Genomic DNA, 22,500 nt, shown 5'->3' with positions numbered 1-22,500 from the left:
CTTCTTCTCGTTTTTTATTCCTTTCTCTTGTGTTAATATAGCGGCACACCACTGCAACGCTCAGCCGGCACAAGCATGCATTTTTCAAACAATCTCTCTACTACCAAAAGTCTTTTTTAAACAGGAAAGCCTGCGTGAATTGTCTTTTACCACTACTTACTACACATCTCACAAGTTTTTCAATCCCATGTTTCTCGACAGAGATATAGAGATAGCTCGATTTGTAACTAACGATTAGTTTTTACCGATCGTGGGATCGTACCTTTAATAGAGATCTGTAGTTGGCAGTTTTGCAGCACGCAATTGTATAGTAATGTTTTTTCAAGTGTTTCAAGGAGAATATGAATATGCGGCGGTTTTAAATATTGTGTCGATCGATGAAAATTGCTCTGTTTTAGTAGTCCAGCTTTAAAGTTTCGAGCGGCGAAGTGTAACAGCGAAAGGAAGTAGAGACATGTGTATGTAATATATAATATGTGTATATATATATAGATATATGAGACCGTGTAAAAATAGACAAAAAAGTGAAACAAAAACGAAGAAATGAAAGCTTGGGTTTAAAAAAAAAAGAAAAAATGAAGGGCGTAATGGACCCTACGCAAAGTCTCTAGTCTCACGAAAAAAAAAAAACTCATTTTTTATTCGCTTTGCTTGAGTTACGGTCTCTTCTCCCCCCCCCTCCCTCCCCGTTTACTCGTCTTTACGTTATTTCACGATAGCTTAACGATGTGACGCGACACGACGTTATTTCAACGGATTTTCGTAAAGCGACGTACTTGAAAATCCTTTAAAAGTATATACAGTACGATAACAGTCGTATTTCTTAACATCGTTAAAAGCATCGTGTTCTACCGTCTTTATGTCATTATGTTAGTATCGACATCGAACAACGATTAACAACAAACTAGGTTCTATACTCGGGTAAAGAAAGAGAGGGAAAAAATTCGTCGTTACACGATTGCTTCGGGGATTAACGTGGCACGTATACAAAATTATGAATACATTCTATTCGTTTTCAAGGTGCTTTTACATGAATTATCTCTACGCATACGTATAAATAAAAAATAAATGAATAAAATGAAAAAAGCAATGATTTGACATCGTCAACGTGATTATGAAGAAACTCCATGTCAGATTGAAATTCAATTTAACGATATGTAATCGTTATGCAGAATTATTTATCGTTACCAATTCAAATTGATGTTTATCCAATATATCGAGATGGTAATGCGCATAGATTAATCGTAAAAGCAGCTTTAGGATAAACAAACTTTTCCGACAAGGGCTCGAGGAATTACACAAAACAAACATGGTCGCGTTGAGAGGTTTCGGGGAGAGTGCCGAGACAAGAAACTCAATTATTAAGTTATACGCAAACAGCTCGCTTCGCAGGAAAGATACCCAAAGGTGCATTTGACGGAAAGAAACAACGGTCGCCAAGTACTCGCAATCTCTCTTGATCATTTATTTTAATATTTTTTTTCTTTCCTTTCTTTTTTTTTCTATTTTTCTTTTTTTTCCAAATCTTCAACTTTCGACGTTAAATTCGATGGGTTATCTTGAAAACATAAATAAATTGGTAAATATTATTAGAGAATGTTTGAATCGTCGGAAAGATTGCGAGAATAAGACATAGGCGTACCTATGAATTTTTTTTGGTTTTTTTTTTTTTTTTGTGGTTTTTTAATTGGCATTGCATTGAGTGCTTGAAAGAACGAACGAACGAACGAACGAACGAACGAACGAACGGACGAACTTATGATTTTGAAGGGAAGTGTCAATGATGATAGAAGGTTGTAATCATTAAGGTTGTTTTGGTACTTTATGCCACTCTAGTGTACTACAAATAGAAAGAGATAGAAAGAAAATAGAGAGAGAAAAAGAGTGTAAGAGAGAGATAGATAAATAGATAGATAGATAGACAGTCAGAGAGAAAGAGAGAGAGGAAGAGAGAGAGTGAGAGAGAGAGAGAGAGAGAGAGAGAGAGAGAGAGAGAGAGAGTAAGAAATATAGAAAGATAGAGAGAGGTATGGTAAGTCTCAGAGGACCTTTTATTTTTTTTAGTAATTTGGGGCCTGGCAATCCTACCTTGAAAAGTTGTACGCCTATGACGGCGAACACGAACTGCAGGAGGCTGGTGACGAGGACTATGTTTCCGATAGTCTTTACCGCTACGATGACGCATTGTACTACGTGCTGGGTTCAACATTAATCATAATATAGATTTGCCCTACACGAGAGAGATTACGCGTGGTCGGCACACATTTATATATAATTTTTTTTTTCTTTTTTTTTTTTTCTTTTTTTTTTTTCATCACGTCGCACGAGAAAGTTTTGCGAGAGGTAGACGAGTCTCATGTTACACACACATATGTATGTGCACGCGTATGTATTTATTTGCTATCTCTCCTCATATAGAGGATCTTTAATATCTCCGCAAGAGATTCTCATGCAAGGCGTAAAGACGACGACAGCCTCGAGATTTCGCTCGTTTCAGTTGATTCGCCGTCCGATCCGTTTCTTTCGATTCTAGCACGTTCTCGCTTTGTGGATCTTCGTCGTTGATTGTTCATTTAGGAAGGAAATGCGCGTAGAGATCACGGATATTAGATATCCATCGGTTGCGTTTAAACCAATGTAAATACTCTTTACACGTTATTACTTGTATCTACTTGATCGCGACGCGTTTGCGTCTATCATAGGTAACTACGACGAGTCAGAAGTAATCGTCGCTCTAATCGTTAAGAGAAATCGCCCTACCTTTAATCCCTTGGCACGGTTGATGGCGCGCAACGGTCTGAGAACGCGCAACACCCTGAGTATCTTCACCACCGATATAGCGCCAGAACTGAAAAAGAAGAAGAGGACGAAGAAGAAGAAGAAATAGAAGGAGGAGGAGGAGGAGAAGGAGGAGGAGGTAAGCCCGGTAGTAGCAAGTACGGAACGCTATAAAATTCTTTAGCATCTTATTTACCTCCAGACTATAGAAACGAGGGATACGCAGACGACAAGAAGGTCGAGTAGATTGAAGGCCGATCGGCAGAAAGCACCGTCGTGAATAACAAATCCGTACGATATCATCTTCAGGCAGATCTCGATCGTGAAAACGCTAGTAAAGAAATAATCGAAGTAATTCAGGATCTGAAAGATATGAAAAGAGCTTACGAGTGACACATGTTTCGTCTCCACATCTTTGACATTTTCGAAAAAGTCAACTTTGCTAACGAGCGATTACTCGTTAAGCTTTTCTACCTGATTTCTGTATGAAGAAGAACTTAATGGATCCTCGGCAGCCAACATGGCCGACGATATCATGATGCAGGCTAATATCACATTACCGAAGTAGCTGTGATTACAAAGCCAATGACAAAATACTCGAAATCTAAAAATTCAAAGTGTCGCGTTACATCAAACGCAAAGAAAAGTTATTCGATCGATTTAAGATATCATCTGATTGCATTTACCTGTTGTTTTGAGAAAAAATAAAAAAGGAGGAACCCGGTGGGATGGGTTGCTTTTTCGTAGCCGTGTTGTATTCGGACATTCTTCGTGGCCTGGCCGATACTTCTTGTCCTTCTTCTAACGATAAGATAAACGTTGAAAAATTTGAGAATGCATAAAGAATCGTTTCACCGGTACTCCATTACTTAGGATATTTGGTCATTTTTCTAACGTAACAGGTCAACGTGAAATATTAGAGACCTTTCGATTCGAACGCTGTTTAAAAGTATAAGGTATATAAAGGGTGATGGAACGATTCGACGTCCGATACGAAGGATAAACGATTTTGGTTCGATATACGCACAAAAAAAGAAAAAAGAAAAAAGAAAAAAGAGAGAAAAAACAACAATTCACGCAATCAATTTACCATGTATCTCGTTCTGCTCGGCCTCTTCCTCCTCCGCTTCCTCGTCCGATATTTCGATATTTAAACGAACTTTGTGCGTGTTCCCGTCGTCGCTCTTCTCCGATCTAAAATCGTTCGGTTATATGCAATATGTAATAGATCGCGTGATTGAAATTACAAGGAAGGATCGAGCGAAAGGCGTATCTACATCAAATGGCGAAATTGACAGGAACATTTCGTCGCGACAACGTGTCGCGATAACTTAACGATAGGAAACTATCTAACCAGTAATATTACACGGGGCTTACGTTTCAGTGTCCAAAGCAGCCTCGTAATCCTCCATTGTCTCATTAGGATCGTGCTCCATATCCGTAGCACCACCCTCGTCTTCGCCGCCAGTTTCTCCGCCATCTCCACCTTCACCGCTGATCTCATCTCTCGCCGGCGACCCACTGTGAGATTTGTTCTTCTCCGCCTATCAAAACGAATCATCCTTTTCTCCTTTAGACCTTTCGTCGCATCGGTTTTTTTTTTTTTTTTTTTTTTTTTTTTTATTATACTCCGAAACGTCCGACACTAATCCGATGTTTGTTAATTGCTTAATTCGTTAGAAACGTAACTTTTCTTTTTTTTTCTTTTTTTTGTAACGAGATCATGTAAATGAAAGACACCGTTGCGATAATATATAAGTAGATCAAGGGCTTTTCTTTCTCTTCGTACGTTCGTTAGTCGCCGGCAAAAGAATTATTTATTCGTACGTATCGCTCTTCGTCAAAAACTTATATAGCATTCTTTAAATAAATTTTACTTTCCCCTGGCGCGATATGCTATTATTTCGTGTCGAATGAAATTTAACATTTTAATCGCTCAGCGTGAACATTTTTTATATTTCTGGAAAACGTTGAAAAAATGATTCTTATAAATCAAAAATATTTTCATTTAGTCTTTGTCGCGAAGCGCTTAAGCACACTTGACTATCTATATATAGTATCACGGGACGGAGAGCGGTGCGTGCACGTAACAGTTCCGAGCTAACGTCGAATAAGGTGGATGCAAAAGATTCATAGCGAGCGTTAAAAGTCCGCTCAAGCGGCTTCGAACATCATCGACGCGAGATACTCGCAAGTGTGTCAGAGCTTCATAAATGGCTATAAAAGCGATCAGTTGCCGCTCCAATTTTTTTCTATGCACTGCCACCAGAACACATTATCGCCATCGCTGACACACGAACGTTTTACATCTCATAGTAACGTCGATACAGGAGGCTACTCGCAGCGGATGGTACAATGATAATAATAATAACAACAAAAAAGAGATATCTTTTCTCAATATTAAAATAAATTCATTTAGAAATTACACTTACCTCCTCTTCAGCTTCCTTCTCAATGGCCGTTAACGATTCCGCATCTGCGAGATTGTCAACTGCGATGGCCAAGAAGACGTTCAGGAGGATATCTGCATTGCTTCGTTCGTTAAGGATTTAACTCTCTATTATCGGAGAGAATAATCGTTTCGAGATTTTTTTATTATTGAAATTGTCTCTTTCCCTCTCTCTCTCTCTCTCTCTCTCTCTGTCTGTCTGTCTGTCTGCGTGTCTGCGTGTCTGCTCGTTGAAGGTTGTAAAAATAATTGCTAACGATAGCCACGAGGAAGGAAAAAAGGATACAGTTACCGCATATGAAGAGAACAATGAAGTAAGTGCAGGCTATAACGCCGGGACTAGAAACGCCCCCGTAAGCTCGAATTCCAACGTACATTACCGCATTCCAGTCCTCACCGGTTAATATCTGTGAAAATGAAGGAGCCAGAAAAGGTGATAACCTTCCGCTAACGAAGATAATTAGAACGAGTATTAGTTTCGTTCCAGGAGCTTTGTTAAGTCGTAAATAGAAGAATGGAAAGGGACGCGCTAGTAGTTATATGGTAAAAAGAAAAAAGTTGGCCGTGCGTGACTCTTAAACTTTTCACTTACAATTAATTTCGATTAAAATCGTGCTCGTGCGTAAGAACAATTACGTTCCAGTGGTCACGTTTTCTCTTCCTTTCGCGATATATTTCTTTCTCTTACCTGAAAGACGGTGAGTAAGCTTTGCCAAAAACTATCAAAATTGTGCCTTGGTTTGTCCTGGAGATCGGCGAAATTAAACTTTCCACCGAAAACCTGTAAGGGAATTAAGTTTAAGAAAAATAATGTGGAAAGAGGGAGAATATTAGAAACGTACCTGCATTCCTAAGAGTGCAAAAATTACGATGAAGAGGAAGAGCAAAAGTAAGAGAGAGGCGATCGATTGAATCGAATTCAACAAAGAAGCCACCAAGTTGGAGAGTGATCTCCAATATCTACAAAAGAATTCAATTTGATCTCTTTGATTTCTCGCTGCGAATGACCGATTTAAATAATTCGTTGGAGGATGGAGTAGCAGGGTGGCAACGAAATGATCAGACGGTACTTACTTTGTTACTTTGAATACTCTCAATAGTCTGACGCAACGGAGCACGGAAACTCCGAGAGGCGGCATTACGTTCGTGTTCGTAAGGATCATCTCGGTTATCGAGCCGATCACGACGAAACAATCGAAACGATTGAACAAAGAGACGAAGTAACCCTAGGAGAAGCGTGTACGAGATATAAATGTCTATTATATAGCGCTAGCTAAAAGAATATTTTACCTGAAACCCTAAACTGTACATCTTCAGTATCATCTCCATGGAGAAGAGAGCGATGAAAAACATATTGGTGATCTCTGTAATTGAGAAACACAGCAAAAAAAAAACAGAGAGAAAAGGAGAGAGAGAGAGAGAGAGAGAGAGAGAGAATACAACGTAAAGGAGTATATTTTTTTAAGCGAGGACTCTCCTCGCGCGTTCGGTTTTACCTTGAAAATCGTCCAACCAATGCGGTTGATTGTAATGCTCGGTCGCGAGAACTACGGTGTTTAAAAAAACGAGCACTATGATGAGCCAATAAAAGGCCTGCGATTTCACGGCTTTTCTACAGGCTCGTCGCAATCGTCGATTCACCCTGCAAATTCATCAAGGACGATTCGTTTCATTTCTTTTCCTTTTTCTTTTTTTTTTCCTTTCTCGTAGTTCTCGATTCTTTTTCGTGAAATTTCAAGAAACACGCACGATAGAGGAAAACTCATCGGAACTGTGTACCTGTCTAAATCTCTCTTCTTTCTCTTCCAAACGGGTTCCTGTTGGATCCCTTCCTCGTCGCCCTCCAATTGATCCGTGCTCTCCATTTCGTTTTGTTGTTTCGCTAGAAACATGAGTCGACTTGCGAATGATCCGATGATGAAAAAATCGCACGAGGTAATCTTTAGGTAATATAATCACACTCACACTTTCCATCTTGTGCTTTGGGCTCGTCGGCTTCCGGCTCGATATCCTCGGCTTGCGTTATCCAATCGAGATATCCTCTGAGATCGTCCTCGATTTGTTGTTTCTCCCTGAGCTTATGAAAGTCACCCCGAGCCTTTGCCTTCTCTCTTTCCTTTGAGAACTCACTGCATCCGAAGTAAATGCATACACCGTGATAGCGCCGTGATTAGAGGCATTTGAAACGAACGTAATTGGGCCATCCGTATAAACGAACACGCAAATATATCCACGTCGAAGTATTATCAAAGAGAAATCTAAGAAACTCACTGGATCATTTTCGAATTATCATTAGTAATTGGATAATATGACGAATTTATAAGAAAAACTCGTTCTCGCGTATATCCGGACTTGAGCGACGAATAAAACGTAAAAAGAGAGGGAAAATAAACGCCTATCGTCGATATCGTTTTCACGCATCGATCGGCTCGTTTGCTTTGCCGATATGCAACGAAGTGTGTCGATACCTAAAGAAAGAGATATTTATATCTCATCCCCAGTCGAGGATTACAAAACTCCCTTAGGACGGATACAGACGAGCGCATACCTAAGAGATACCTACGCAGGCTATAAAACCTACAAAAGATGGAATCAAACTCGTCGTTTAATGCATTCAACGTCACATCGTATTCGACATTACGTGCGTATAGTATGTATACTATTAAATCAATCTATTGTTAATGAAATAATTTAACTGCCGAGAGGCAAGCACGCTTAATATCTTCTGCGAATGTAAAGACACGAAACTTGATATCGGTATGAAACACGGAAAACACAAAATACACAGGTTTTCCGTTCTATGCATTGAAAATCATGAAGCGGAGAGGAATAAAGAATAAAAAAGAGAAAAAGAAAAAAAAAACGAAGAAGACAATGCAAAAGTAAAAGTCCATCGATAATGGATTGTACAGTTTCGTAAACAATGGTAGACGACGAGTGGCACTTTGAAAATATTATATATTCCGACGTAGATTTGAAATTCAACCTACGACCACGCGTAAAAATACAATCGGCTTAATTTCTCTTCTATTATATTTACAAAGTCGTATCTACTTTTGAAGTCGTATCTACAAATCGAAATTCTTTCGTGTAACACTTACCCAGACAACACACCGAGAATTAGATTCATCACGAAGAAGGCTCCAAGTATAACCATGGAAATAAAATAAATCCATTGCCAAGAACTTCCCATCGCATCTTCTATCTGCGAAAAAAGACGTGAAAAGAGAAAGAGAGGGGCAGGGAGGGCCGGGGTTAGAAAGGAGAGAGAACGAATAGCACTCTCTTTCGCGGAGAATCCGTTTCAATATCCAAGTTAAAAACTTACGTTGTAAAGTACTTCGGTCCAACCCTCTAGGGTGATGCATTGAAAGACTGTGAGCATGGCCAAACCAAAATTATCGAAGTTCGTGATGCCATCGTTCGGACCTTCCCAAAATTGATTGCTGCAGTAGAAATCGGGTCCGAGGGTACTGCACTGAAAACCCATAGGACCACAGGGAACGGGATCGCTCATTAGTTCATCTGCGAAATAAAAAACAAATTATCAAATACGTTAGACAATTTTCTGTAAAATTGTTCAAGTTTCTATGCTATTCTAGCATCACTTTCGATCGATATCATATCTCAAAAATAGGTCTCGTCCGGGCAATCGAACATTGCGAATTTCTTTCTTCTCTCCTTCCTAGGCAAAAATACTCGCTCGAAAATCATAGTTAAAATGTGAATGTGTTGGATGTTTTTATCTCTCTCTCTCTCTCTCTCTCTCTCTCTCTCTCTCTCTCTCTTCCTCCCTATCCATCCATCTCTCCTTTCGACCATTAGCTAGACGATCGATCGTCCAGTACGAGCCCGAACTCGCGATAAAATGATTTGGCATGAACAACAGTTCTATTTCATCTCCGATATCCACGACTCGGCTTTCTATGTAACGCCTCCTTGAAGTATTCCACGTAGAAATATATCGTCAGCGACAGATCTGTCGCACGCATATGGCTTTCTCATAAAGCAACTGTTTACCGAGAAGAAAAGATCTGACGTGCGTAAGCACGAGCCACGGTTCTATCGCTAAGAATAATTAGACGGCGACTTGGTTTTGCTACTGGCTGAATCATATCTAAAATAGTGTCGCCTCGAAAACTGTGTTTCGAGGTTAAACCGAGAGTTTCCTCGGGAAACAATATTTTTTCCATTTGTTTCATCGAACATTCGTGAGAGTTTCTCCAAAAGTTTTTACTCCTGGCGTACTTGCGGATAATTTCATTTCCGTCTCTCCGTTAGCTCGAAAAAAAAACGTAAGCTCTAACGAACGTAGGCAACTCTCGCGGCGGTCTTTTTTCTTCTTCTTTTTTTTCTTTCTCTATCTCACTCATCCAATCCTATTTCCACGCTATTCAAAGATACCAAAGTCATTACCAGTCACGTTGTGTCTACACGTCTTGTGCATCTTCCCGGAAAAGAGCTCGAGGCCGATGATAGCGTAGATGATGATGACGAAGAGAACCAACAAGGCAATGTGCAAAAGCGGTATCATCGCTCTTAAAATGGAGTTTAGGACCACCTGAAGACCTGTTGATATCGTATATAGGGCATTAAACGTTACGTGCTTTAATCGCCTTCAATATATTATATACAACTTAATATATTTATGTATGCATGCACGTTTATTCGCCAACGTGTATTTCTCTCTCGAAATGGATTCTTACTTGGTACACCGGAAACCAGCCTGAGAGGTCGTAACACTCGAAAAGCCCTCAACGCCTTAACGTCGAATCCTTCTTTCATGAGCATCGCCAATACCGTGCTCATCATTCTACGAACAATAAAATATGAAAATGTTTTACAATTTGACGATGTCGTAACAACCTTATTGATCAAAATATAAACGTGTTTCTTCGGAACAGGAGTTATTACGACGGGGCCGATGTCGATGCACGATCCATCGGAAAATCACGGTGATCTTGGAACTTGACGATTTGTAAAATCGAATATAAACGCTTTCCATGATGTCAATGCGTTCACAACGATATTTTTATCGTTACGAGCCTCTTAGATTTCATCTTTTACGACGTCATGAAAACTTTCCTCTCCCCCCACCCCCAGAGATGACTGCAATCCGTCCTCGATGTTCCTCCAACGATTGTTCCAATCGCGCAAATTGCGTTAATTCGATCGAGCGCGGATTACCTATTAATATCGCGCGTAAATAATATCGCTCTAATACGATAATTCCTTTTTCAAACTTATCGATCATTATTAATCGAAGAAGCACGAAACGCAAAGATGCTTCGAATCGTTAGAATATCGTATTGTACGATTCTAAGTATCCAGCGAACGAGAAGCTATGTCTACGTTTTACGTATCTTTTCAAGTCGATTAAACCGCGACATGAAGGATAAACCGTCGTGCGCAACCTATCGATCGTTATCCAATGGTTGACCAATTAGATTAGAATCAATAATAGAATCAGCTATTTCATTTCGTCGGTTCAATTCGAATCCGTATGAACGTTGACCGACAAACCGACGACGGAAGCTATCCGGATTATTTGCAATAATTATCGTCAATTTCGAACGTTCGTTATTGCGCGACGATGAAGCTTTTTAAGGTTTTTAATCGAATGAAAATGATATAAAAACTCACCCTATGACGACTATCGTAAAGTCCAGCACGTTCCAGCCGTTACGCAGATAAGCGCCCGGATGGGCGACGAATCCGTAGGCTATGATCTTCATTATGCACTCGGCCGTAAAAATGACGAGAAATACGTATTCTATCTTTTCCTGAAATTCAAATGATATCGTTCGGTCTGAAAATTTTTTTTCTTTTATCGAGTAAACGTCGATAATCAAGATCGATTTTAATTTCGTAAAAACGGAAGAGGATGGTCGTCGGCAAAATCGATTCATCCGTACGTTATCGTACGTACGAATCGCGTGTGACGTGTATTGATAACAGGAACACGCGTCACGTTACTCGCGAGGGTGTAAACATCCGTACGGCCTACGCTTTCCAAGTATCAAGCTTTGTCGTTTTTACCCGAGGAATATAAAAGGTTATCGATTTTTCGATGAGAAGAAAGCGTTCTTAAACGTTAATCGCGTTTTCAAACGTTCCTGCCCATTAATAGGTATATAACAGCGCGTGTGATATTTTTAATCTTTCGCATAGATACGCGCTTTTATAGCCGGCCGTAAAAAAGAAGAACTTGTTTTAGTCGGTGAGCCGAGCTAATTAAGAGTAACAGGTATCTGAGCGAAAGAAGGGAAAATTGCATTCTTAAAAGGCAGAATGCACCACCGTCTCTGACAGCTCGGGCACAATGCGCGTCTTGCGAGTTATATACACCGCGTACATATGTATCTATCTAGATGGATGTGCGAAATATAATGGTTGCGACGGACGAGCGTCTATTAGCGTTGTGGAAGAGGATTTGTTCTGAAACGTCGAGCCGCTCGAGACCGTCCTTTGAACAATTACGCGACGCGACCGACGTCTCGCGCAATTTCTTTTTTCTTCTCTTTGTCTTTTCTTTGCCCCTAACACCCCACCCCACCCCCACCCCGCCTCCCTTACCCTTTCCAAAAGCTTCTCGCGTCGAACGCTAAACGCCGAAAGAATAATCCGCCTTTTCGATGTGTCCCACGGGAAAAAAAGATAAGAAATATCGTTTTTCTTTTGTCATCGCTCCGTAGACGCGTATGTAGTGCTTTCCAATTACAGTGCGGTAGGATGCACGCCGATGCCGACAAGATTGAACAATTATTGAACTTTCAGCTCGAACGACTTTCGTGCCACGAACCCTGCCCTCTTGTAATCGATAACGCGCCACGTTGAAACGGTTCGACGAACGGAACTATCGTCGTCGTATTATACAATAGCTATACAGATCTTGATTATTCTTCTTTTCGGCTTTTTTCTTGTTCTCCTCTTTTTTCCCCCCTTTTTCTCTTACCTTTCACCCTTTTCTTTCCTTTCTCTACACCTCGTAGTTACCCCGTATCTATCTCGTTTCTCCCGAGCGATCTTTATCACGATCGTAAAGGATCCGTTGAAGGAGTACCGACTAATTCGACTTTACGACGAGTACTTACCAAATACTGGTTGGTCTGATTAGAATCACCGAACGGATACGGCGTGTAGAAGGCCAAGGCGATGCAATTTGCAAATATCGTCATTAAGATGAGCCATTCGAAGGGTCTGCGAGTAAAAGATTCTGATTAAGGAAAACGACGGTCACTTATCTTAATGAAGATTTTCTCCCATTAGCTGCTTCCCAGCGGGAGGTTTTAGAAACCAAGGAATTCTTTTATTGACCCTCGTAGGGAACAGAGAATTTTGTGCTAGCTTATTTCTTTCATTCTTTCTTTTTTTTTTCTTTTTTTTGGTCACCTCGCCAAGGAAAATTCTATCTTACCGTAGCTTACATATATACATGTATACCGACGCGAGGGAATATCTTAAAAGCATTCTCATAAAATTCTCAGACGGAGCATCGTGGAAATGCGGTCAGGCATTTCTCCGCTATAGGTATCCATCCACTATAGGAGCCATCTCCATGGCTCGCAGCATGCCCCTTTTGAACGAAATTCATGGTCATTCCATTTCGCACCCACGCGCCATTGGACTCATTGCTTTCGCAAATGTCCACCAGTAATGCGTGCTCTCAATGTCTTTTAATCATTTTCTACGATAACACGAGAGTATTGTTCCTTCAACGATGTAATAATTAAACTAATCGCTCTAAAAGAACGATCGTATATGGGCGTACCGGGAGACTAATCGTTCTTTCGAAAAGATAACTTTTCTTACGTCGAACTGGACGACGTGAAAAAAAGCATTCTTTTTCTATTCGTCGATCGAAAACGTGGAACGACCATAAGATCAAAGGATACTTCCACTCGACGACGCCGATGCAGAGCTTTCTTATGGGATTTTGGAGGGGCAGGCAAAAGAGAGCCCTGATAGGCCTGTCGGGTGGCGGTTTGCCAGCACGGCGGGCGGGCCTCTTGGTCGCGGCCTTGGGAGCAGCACCGGCCGGAGCGCCGGTAGAAGGACCAGTGGGACCGGCAGGGCCCGTCTGTGAATGGGCCTGATGAGGATCGACGACGGCCGATAGTCCGATCTGCTGGTGCTGCCCGGTGACGGGGGGGGTCGCGGTCGAGGGGGTCGCGGCCATCGGCTGGGAGCCCGGCAGCCCTGACGGAGCCAACGCCGAGCCCCCATCCCCCCCCGCGCTCATCGGTCGGTAGTGTCGAGCTCCGTGCTGCTTCTCCAGCCGAGATCGCTCCTTCTTCTTCTTCTTCTTCTCCTCCTCCTCCTGCTCCTGCTGCTACTGCTTCGAGTACCCTCCTCGAGATACTGTCTTACCACCACGGCGGACTCAATGGCGCACCAACGGCTCACCCAGCACGCCGGCATGCTACGGCACTGGGCTCCTACGAACCTTCCTCCCTGACCTGCAACATATTTTACTTTTTTTCCTTCTTTTCGAGAGAGTTTTTATTATTAATGCTTGCAAGCAGAGAAAGAAAAGTATGTAGATCTCGAGTCCACTCCGGATCCATCACATCTTGTCTTTCTTATAGTCTACATATATATACATATATAGATATATGTATACATATATATATATATATATATATATATACATATATATATATTCATGCAAAGTGGTCCCTCGCGTACCACTCTAATTCGATCCAATCAACAGGTCACACAACACACTCCGTGTGTCCTACCTGCTTGAAACGAGTGGAACTTGTTAAGAGAGGGAGAGAAATTTAGCACGTGCCAAGAGATCGTGCCCGATGCGAATAAAATATTATATTTCGAATTAACCGATTCGCTCGTCTATGTGTCCACGTACGCGCGCGAATCTTTCAGAAGAAAGTTCGTTTTGTAAAACCACACAAGGAGAAATTTCACCGAAGAGTGTATGTTATCAAGGAACAAATTTCCGCCGGATATCACGACTTGGGGGAAAAAAAATGATGCCTCAAGGCGAGGGCATAAAAAATGGGATGCATACGTTTAGATATTGGAAATTGCGTTAGATTTGCGGTAGGTCGAGTCTATCGCTCGCTCGCTCGCTCGAATCTGGAGTGATACGAGGAAAAGAGAAAGAAGAAAAAATAAGGGAAATATCGAGGCCGCTAAAGGGTCAAACGACGCAATTACCCCTTTGAGAGCTGCAAGAGCGCGAACTGAGCGAGCAAACGTAGCCGCAGCGAGTACAAGGTAATCTAACAGGTACGGCCGCCTTTCTCGAAGCTACACGTGACTCCTGGTATTAATCGAGACGCAGATGACCTTTTGATCGTTGCACCGCCATAGCCGTAAAAGAAGAATAATCTCTACTATTGGAGGATAAATATAAACCAGTCCATTCGAATTGGCGAACATCGAGCACGTAACATCGTAGAAAATATTGAAACTAAAAAGTTGTGTGAGCTTCGATAGAAAACACGTGAACGTTGTTGTTACGTGCGTGTCACCAAGCCTGGAAATGATACCGAGCGGAAAGTCCGATACGGTTGATTTGATTCTTTCGAGTGAAATATCCTTTGCGTAGGCCTGGGTCAAGCTCTTCGCGATCTTTATCATTTATTTCTCTTGGATAGACAAACGGGAGCGTTGCTGCTCACCCGATAGAAATTTATTTAACAAGGAAAAGGGTTGCGTTTCTTTGACGAGTAAAGTTAGCCTCGCTCGCTCTATTTTCAAAGAACAATAGCGCACGTCTCTTTCATGCCAGCTTACCCAGACCCATTTTCTATCCCAGATTCCTTCTCCCCTTTTCTTCAACTCTGCTCTTCCTCTTTTTTCCTTTGTTTTATTCGATTCGCCGAATGACTATTTTATCGGAAAATTATATAGAAGGACAGACTTCGTTAAGGATAATCGTGAAAAATGGATTTTCCTTTCTCAACGCGTTTTTCGACGCGTCGCGTCGAAATAAGGATTCCAAGTCGACGATCAGGAAGAAAGCATTGGCGTCTATGTAGACTATTTTTCATGGCTGTTGGATCAATGAGAAGAGCATCGATCATCGATCATAGACTTTTGCATCCGATTTGAGGAGGATGTGGCACAACAAGAGCAGCGTGGGCCCTCGCCGAATCCGGGAGCTTGGGATTTATAGCCGTACCGTGTGCTATATTTAGTCAGGCCAAACTACTAGAATGCTCTACCTGCGAGCAAGCTTTTCGTACGTTCGAGCTTGTGTCGTGATGCGTGAACTTGGAATCGAACGACAATGCGCTCTACGTGTCCGTTTGCGTTTATTTCTACGCGTCGTCCGCTCATTCAACGCAATCGGCCGGTTTTCCAAACTCGTTGATTGTTGTTACATAGGATCGGCGCGATTCACTGACGCACTTACGGAAAACGTTTCTGAATCAGAATGATAAAATAGAAAGTGACGGCCGGTACGCGTTTGAACAAATTTATAGAGATAGTCACGCGACTCGTCAATGAATCAATGCGCTTTTGTCGAAATTTCACTGGTGAATAGTAAATGAAGTATATTCGATTTTTCTTCGATATCGGTGCAACGCAAACTTTTCGAATGCGCGATTCATGAGCTGCAATGCAAATAAATTCGCTTTTAATGAGGAAAAAAACATTTGTCCTTTCGCTTAAGTTTCGTATCTGCGAAAGGGAAAGAGCACCTTTCGTACCGTTCGACATTGCACCGTCGATTTTCTAATCATTTTTTATTCGAACAACAATCGTCCTGGTCGATTAAAAGATACAAATGCAAAAAGCGTAGAATGGCGATCATCAAAACTCCAAGTTATTGGAAGGTTTTAATTGGATAAAGCATGATAAAGGAAAAATCACAAGGAAAAAAAGAAAAAAAAGAAAAAAAGAAAAAAAAAAAAGAGAAAGAAAATTCAAAAGGATAGTCTTGTGCTTGACTGACAACGGCGTCTATGCCGATGAATAGATACAAAGACGTGGCCACTGTTGTAAGATACATGCCGAGTGGTGCTAACGAGTTATATTTAGTTCGGCACTTTGCTTTCGAGCAAAGGCCGGACTCCCTGGTCCGGTTACCTGCTGCTCGTTCTTCGAGCACTCGAAGCGATCGAAGAACGAGTTTCCCTCGTATAAACCCGACGTATCTACGCCTAGGCAAACCTAATATTACCTATAACGACGAGCCAGGGCCTAAACGATAATAATCCATTTCGAGCCATTAACTTTGTTAAGGCTAATAAATAGAAATCGAACTGACGATTAAGAGCATACTACGCGATTGGTATTTCAGTTATCCAGAATCCCTGTCAAATCTGTGATTGGTTCGCGCAAGAATTTCTGGTATCGACCGATAGCGGTTTACCGTTAATTACGTCTTTCAAGCCTGATAATCTCGTTGATATCGATCCTAAATCGAAATAGAGTTAGACGATAAAAATCGAATTGCGAGCAACCTTGAAATTCTTCGACTCCCACTTTTATTCGTATCTCGTGAATGACACAAGGACGTATGCCGTTTTAAATATGACTTTCTATTTTCGCTACGCTCCTTTTTCCATCTTCTCGCGACATCATCTCGTCGCACGTCTCGTCGTATATTTACACGAAAATATGCGACATCTTTGAAAACCGAACCACACGCGATAGACCCGATTCCTTCCTTTTTTCCCTTCAACTCATTTTCGCCTCCTTTGAAAGAATCTTTATTCGAGCGTAAACTCAGGACTTTTAATTTTATCGTTCGTTAACCCGCCTTTTGGAACTTTTCCTCGAGATATATACTATTTATTCCTTGGCCGTAACTACAGATACAATATTCTGACGTTACTTCTTAACTTCTCTAAGGAATCGTTCGTGAAATATGCAGTCACTCGACCTGGAGAGCCTCTCCTTTCCAACTCCTTTGCGAAGATGAGTTTCGAACTGAACGGTGGAACTATTTGAAAATCGAAATGCGCTTTATATCCACGTGAAATCTTGATTTATTTCGATTGCAAGGCAGAAGGTTATAAGAGAGAAAGGAACAAAAAAATAGAGAGAAAAAAAAAAGAATTGAATAAAAAAGAAATGGAAACAAAAGAAAAGACACGAGAGGAAAAGGAGAAATCTATTTTCTCGTTGTCCTAATACTTGACGATATTTCTTCGTCTCTCGAGAAAAATTGAACGAAAAATTGTCAAACTCGCGGACGAATTTACATCGTATATATTGATCCGCTGTTTGCTCTACCGCGAAACTCGTCGATTCCGGAGACCAAGGATGATTTATAAAGAAGGGAAGAAACGCCATTTGTAAAGTATTTATTGTAATATCGTAAAGGCGTTTGAATTCGTCGTAAGAACGCGTGTGCTATTTTGCATTTTCTTCGACGTCGGCAAAATTTGAAAAGAACTCCTTTAAACACGATATTTTCGAAATCGAGTTACTCTCGATCGTTCGATTAGACGTCATAGACATAAATAAAAGTCTATGCGAGACGTAACCCTTTGTGCTTGCTTTTGAAATATTCGTCTTTCTCCTCTTTGCCTTATAGGCAAAAATTCAAAGACATCCCAAAGGCGATAACAAAATGTTATTTCAATTCGTATTCCGTGCGATTACGCGTATATGCACGCTTTACGATTAAAAAATCGAAATTGTACGCTCTCGAGATCGTTTGAAAAGCACACTTTGTTCGAATCCGTTCCACTTATTATTATTAATGAGACCGAGAACGAGTACCTAGCTGCCTCGCACTTTATCAATAGAAATGACAGAGAAGCGATGCGAGCGCGAGGGATATATCGAATATACACGAGAATATTTCGTATACCTAAGAAAGGAGAAGGAAGAAGTGAAACGGATAGATAGAGATAGAGGGAAAGAGGGAGAGAGAGGGTATAAGGAGGTGAAGAAAAAGAAGATGTAAAAATATTTCAAATCCTGGGTCACGAAGACTAATCGAGACCTTTGCAATACTGCAGAATGAGCGTTTTGCTCGTTGAAGAGACACTTGAAGGCGCACGCTTTCATTGTCTCCTATCGTTACGAGTGGAAGATGACCTTAAGAGTTAAAACGATGATGACGATACAATGACAAGGACAATGATCACATTCTTTCCAGATCGAGGAAGACTGAGTCTTCAAAAAAAGTTTCAACTCCTTTGACGTTGAATCGTGAGAGTGATTTTAACGATAGCGCGAGTCAAAGAAATTATCGATTCTTTCGAATACGACGGGGACATGTAAAATATCTTTTCATTCTCTAAACGAGCCGAGAAGGAGGAGGGAGCGAGGCTTTCTCGAGGATCTGTGTAGTGAAACAAACACCCTCGAAATATCGGTCGTAAAAAAAAAGTCAAACAGGGGAAAAGGAGAAACGGTATGAATAAATACGCAAAACTATTAAAGTAAAGGTCGTAAAGATAAATCGCGTCATCTTACGCGTTAGTATATACATATTACATTGTACAACGTACATGAAGGATTTTACTTCGACTCGATATAAAGACTAGGCACGATGACCTATTTGTGGCCGATGAGATGCGATTGAAAAATCCCCAAAGTATGTGCGTACATGGATAATGTCGTAGATTCGTAGATACACATGTGTGTGTGTGTGTGTGTGTGTGTGTGTGTGTGTGTAGATTCATATAGGTGAAAAGTAAAGAAGGGTCTCCGCCTTTTTTCTCCTCCACTTCCGACGGGGATTCGGATAAATTGGCGAAAAACGTCAGCCGCATTATCCGAGTTACGAGTACCGTTGCTCGGCTCTCCGTCACCCCATCGAACATCCCCTAACTTTCTCTTCTATTCTGTTTGTTTCTGTCTTTCGTCTTCTTTTCCGATCTCTTTCTTTCTTCGTTAATCCTCCGACTTTCTTTTCTTTTCTTCCCTCGTGACTCTCAAACAATCTCTCCGTTACCAATGGAGGATGATTCTTCGACCTTTTCGCCTTCCAACCCATTCCTCCCCTCCCATCTACTTTATTTCATCTACCTTATTCCACCATTATCCCTTGGCTTGGAAACGATAACACAGCGCTTGTGGTAGAAAAACCGGTTCACCCTTCTACGAAGCTTCGGAGCTTTTCGAAAGGCCAAACGAAAAGCACAATTCCGCTTGGCTCAATCATTTAACTATTTTAAATCTACCAAGTAGTTATACTTTGGGGAGAGCCACGTGGGACATGTGTACGAGAATTGTCTGATCTTCTCTCTCTCTCCCTCCCTCTCTCTCGCTCTCTCTCTCTCTCTCTCTCTCTCTCTCTCTCTCTCTCTCTCTCTCTTTTCCTCCCGTTATCCCACACCGCCCTGGTAAGGGCGGTTGTCAACCCTCTCTAACCATCGCGATCGACCTACTTTCGTACGAGTATCTCGAACGATAAGAAAGCAACTTTCGTCATTCTGCCGCTACGAACGTCGCTGATATCATAAAGGTCAATTCGTTCGGCGCCTTTTCTCCATTTTCCTTCTTCTTTTTTTCCTCTTCTTCTTCTTCTTCTTCTACTTCTTTCACAAATACGACGCACATCACGGTGAGACGATGCAGTAGCGGAGGAAAGGGGAAGCATTTATTCGACAAGTTTTCCAATATATTCGGAAAGCGAGAGTCCAATGGAAAGTTTCGAAAGCCGGCTTAGTAGAACGAAACGATGGCAAATTATTATCGGCTCGATCATCTTTGTCTTCTGATAGAGATAGAACGAAAGAAAGAGGGACAGAGAAAAAACTTGCCTTCTGACTATCGTAGATCGATATCTTTACGATGAAATCTCGAATGGCTCACGGAAACAGGCTGTCATGGAACCAAAGGAAATGCTATTTCCTTGGTGTTAAAACAGCAAAGCAGATACTCGAGAACGAGTATTGGTATTCGAGGCATTCTGAGATCGGAATATGGACGTTAAATCGATGACAACGTCGGACGGATTCTAATAAACAATAAAGCGATGAGACAGACTGTTAGAATTCTTTTTCTTTTTCTTTTTTTTTTTTGTCTTCTCTATTTTTCTTTCTTCTACTTCTGCTAATAATTCAATAAAGAAGAAACCAAAGTCTTGCTTCGTTTTCATGAAAAATGCACCGGTGGAAAGAGGATTTTCTGTAGCAAACGTTGAAAGATTTATCAATCTTTTCAATTTGGGATAAAGATATTCCTCCACGAAGGAAGCGTAGTCCTCGAAAGTGAATCAAAGAAAGAGACATTACGAATCGAGACTACGAATTTAAACGTACTTAAGATAGGATTAAATAAATTACATCGGAAAAAGCGATACGATAATGGGAGGAGTCTTATCGTTTTCCTCTTCTTGTTTCTTTTTTCCTTTTCTTTTTCTTTTTCTCTTTTTTTCTATACCTTTCTGAGGCGAGAGAATGCGAGAAAAAAAAATGAGACTTTTATAGAATGCAACGTCGACGAATCGTTTTTTCTTTACTAGCAAACAATTTTCTTTATGAACGTACACCTATCTCTCTATATCTTACGTATATAAATTCAACCTATTCGAAAGAAACAATGGAGATGTATTTCTATGCGGATGTATGCGATGTATAACGTAGGAATAAAAATGATAGAGATACGAATATTTTTCCCGGAGGAGGATATGGAAGAAGTACGTATGCACTTATGAGAAGATCGAATGTGGAACACCAAGCGAACGGTTAATTGAAGAAACTTTTATTTAGAAAAAATCGTCCGGAAGAAAGGAAAAGATGAAGAAGGAGAGAGAAAAAAGAAAACGTAAGAAAGCTCCAACGTCTCTCGCGAAGTTTTCCTTTAGTCCCTAAACCGTTTTCCTCGACTTTTGGTTAAAAGTATCGCTCCTTTCAGCCGATGAATAGTTGCACATTCGCCGCTACTTTTTACGGGATTCTTAACATCAAGAGAAACGATAAATTTTCATTACCTTTTAAATAGTATTAGTCCCTCATCCAACCTGAAGCTACAAAATTGACTTTGTTACAAAAGCGCGTATTGACTTACTCTTCGACCTACTCTATCATTTGAAAACTTGACAACGACTCGGAGAAACGATTATCTCGAACGCGGATGTAGAATTCAGTCTAGCGTGTCTCGACTTGTATTGGTTCGACTGCCGCCTGAAAGCTTTCCTTCGATGGCAGTCCCACATATCCATTTTTTTTTCGCAGCTCGAATCGAAACTCGATGCATTGTTTCGCGATGTACCGACTTTTTCCATTATATTCTTGCCGTTTCTTTCTTTTTTCCTCCTCTTTTGTTTCTTTCTTCTCTACATTCGTTTAAAGCCCCACACACACACACACACACGCACACTATATACGTATATATATGTATATAGAATAGGTTATAGGTAGAGATATTTAACAAAACACGGTATCAAGTTGAGAAACATCGAGGAACAGCAGCGAGCTCTTGCAATTTGGCTTTGCCTTTCTCAAAAGTCACGGCAGTAGAGCGATCCAACGAGAAATCCTATTTGCAAGAGAGCAACGAGAGTTCGCTGGCGCCATGTCTATTATTTTGCTCGAATTCGAGGTCAGCACATTATTTCGCTTTTATCAAAGGCGTGAGAGCTGGCCTGTAACGCCGTAAATCGTATCGTCTCTCATCGAAATCTTCGGCGAAAACGAACGAACGAAGGTATTTAAGCAAATTACAGATTTATGGGATATTTATCGTACAACATTGTACGATATGCGTATGATTCGCATTTTGATTTAGCCTGCCGATATTAATATATATTGATTTTAGCCGATTGGTATGATTGACGTTGAAATTATCGAACAGTAAACGAACGTTTTAAACATGTATCGTATTTCGAGCGAATCGTTTGACGGACGAATATTCGTTTAGAATATTGGATTAATTGGAGAGATTTTTATATTTAATTAACTAGGATTGCTTTCTAACTGGGACACCTTTTGAAAATATACTTTCGAAACAACCGATAAACGTTATAATCGTTTAACTCGAGACCTGTATAAAATAACATGAAATATTTGAAGAGACAACATTTGTATAAACGTGTATGATATAGATATATGTTTCTCATCAGCCCTATTGTAACATAACGTTCTGCCACGCTGCAAGATCGAAAATGAAGCCCGAACCCCCGAGGGATGAAATGTCAAAGAGCGCACTTATAAATACACCGAAATCGTGCGCTTATTTATAATACCCTCGAACGAAAGTCAAGAGAATCGATCTATCCTTCCGATCGCCGGTGTGTATATACGAAAAGGAATGAGGCGCGCGTAAGATATCGCGATTTTTCATAGATAACGGGGCTTTCCCGGTTTTGCATCTATACATAAATATGTACGTAT

At 40.9% G+C, this 22,500-nt stretch overlaps 1 protein-coding gene across 9 annotated transcripts in view; it reads right to left on the bottom strand.

Moving 5' to 3' along the window:
* Positions 1 to 22,500, bottom strand: part of Ca-alpha1D (Ca[2+]-channel protein alpha[[1]] subunit D) — a 46,825-nt gene that overhangs the window by 19,739 nt on the left and 4,586 nt on the right. For 6 of the 9 annotated variants that reach the window (XM_035883141.2, XM_085657782.1, XM_035883144.2 and 3 more), the window contains 23 exons: positions 13,123 to 13,686; positions 12,322 to 12,427; positions 10,871 to 11,010; positions 9,934 to 10,040; positions 9,644 to 9,796; positions 8,556 to 8,752; positions 8,329 to 8,432; positions 7,193 to 7,356; positions 7,007 to 7,109; positions 6,724 to 6,869; positions 6,518 to 6,591; positions 6,302 to 6,453; positions 6,070 to 6,187; positions 5,916 to 6,008; positions 5,514 to 5,634; positions 5,211 to 5,302; positions 4,156 to 4,322; positions 3,869 to 3,972; positions 3,465 to 3,579; positions 3,253 to 3,382; positions 2,975 to 3,141; positions 2,761 to 2,848; positions 2,089 to 2,196 (listed from right to left, as the gene is read on the bottom strand). In XM_035883141.2, the coding sequence (XP_035739034.2) occupies positions 2,089 to 2,196; positions 2,761 to 2,848; positions 2,975 to 3,141; positions 3,253 to 3,382; positions 3,465 to 3,579; positions 3,869 to 3,972; positions 4,156 to 4,322; positions 5,211 to 5,302; positions 5,514 to 5,634; positions 5,916 to 6,008; positions 6,070 to 6,187; positions 6,302 to 6,453; positions 6,518 to 6,591; positions 6,724 to 6,869; positions 7,007 to 7,109; positions 7,193 to 7,356; positions 8,329 to 8,432; positions 8,556 to 8,752; positions 9,644 to 9,796; positions 9,934 to 10,040; positions 10,871 to 11,010; positions 12,322 to 12,427; positions 13,123 to 13,469 (3,096 nt within the window). In that variant the 5' untranslated portion in view covers positions 13,470 to 13,686. The remainder of the gene's footprint in view (positions 1 to 2,088; positions 2,197 to 2,760; positions 2,849 to 2,974; positions 3,142 to 3,252; positions 3,383 to 3,464; positions 3,580 to 3,868; positions 3,973 to 4,155; positions 4,323 to 5,210; positions 5,303 to 5,513; positions 5,635 to 5,915; positions 6,009 to 6,069; positions 6,188 to 6,301; positions 6,454 to 6,517; positions 6,592 to 6,723; positions 6,870 to 7,006; positions 7,110 to 7,192; positions 7,357 to 8,328; positions 8,433 to 8,555; positions 8,753 to 9,643; positions 9,797 to 9,933; positions 10,041 to 10,870; positions 11,011 to 12,321; positions 12,428 to 13,122; positions 13,687 to 22,500) is intronic. The other 3 variants (XM_035883142.2, XM_035883147.2, XM_035883143.2) reach the window with 2 other exon arrangements.

The sequence above is a fragment of the Vespa mandarinia genome, chromosome 6 (genome assembly GCF_050613455.1).
Source record: "Vespa mandarinia isolate Hongniang chromosome 6, ASM5061345v1, whole genome shotgun sequence".
Taxonomy (NCBI): Eukaryota; Metazoa; Arthropoda; class Insecta; order Hymenoptera; family Vespidae; genus Vespa; species Vespa mandarinia.
Note: the sequence above shows the minus strand (reverse complement) of the source record. Positions and strands in the feature narration are given on the sequence as shown.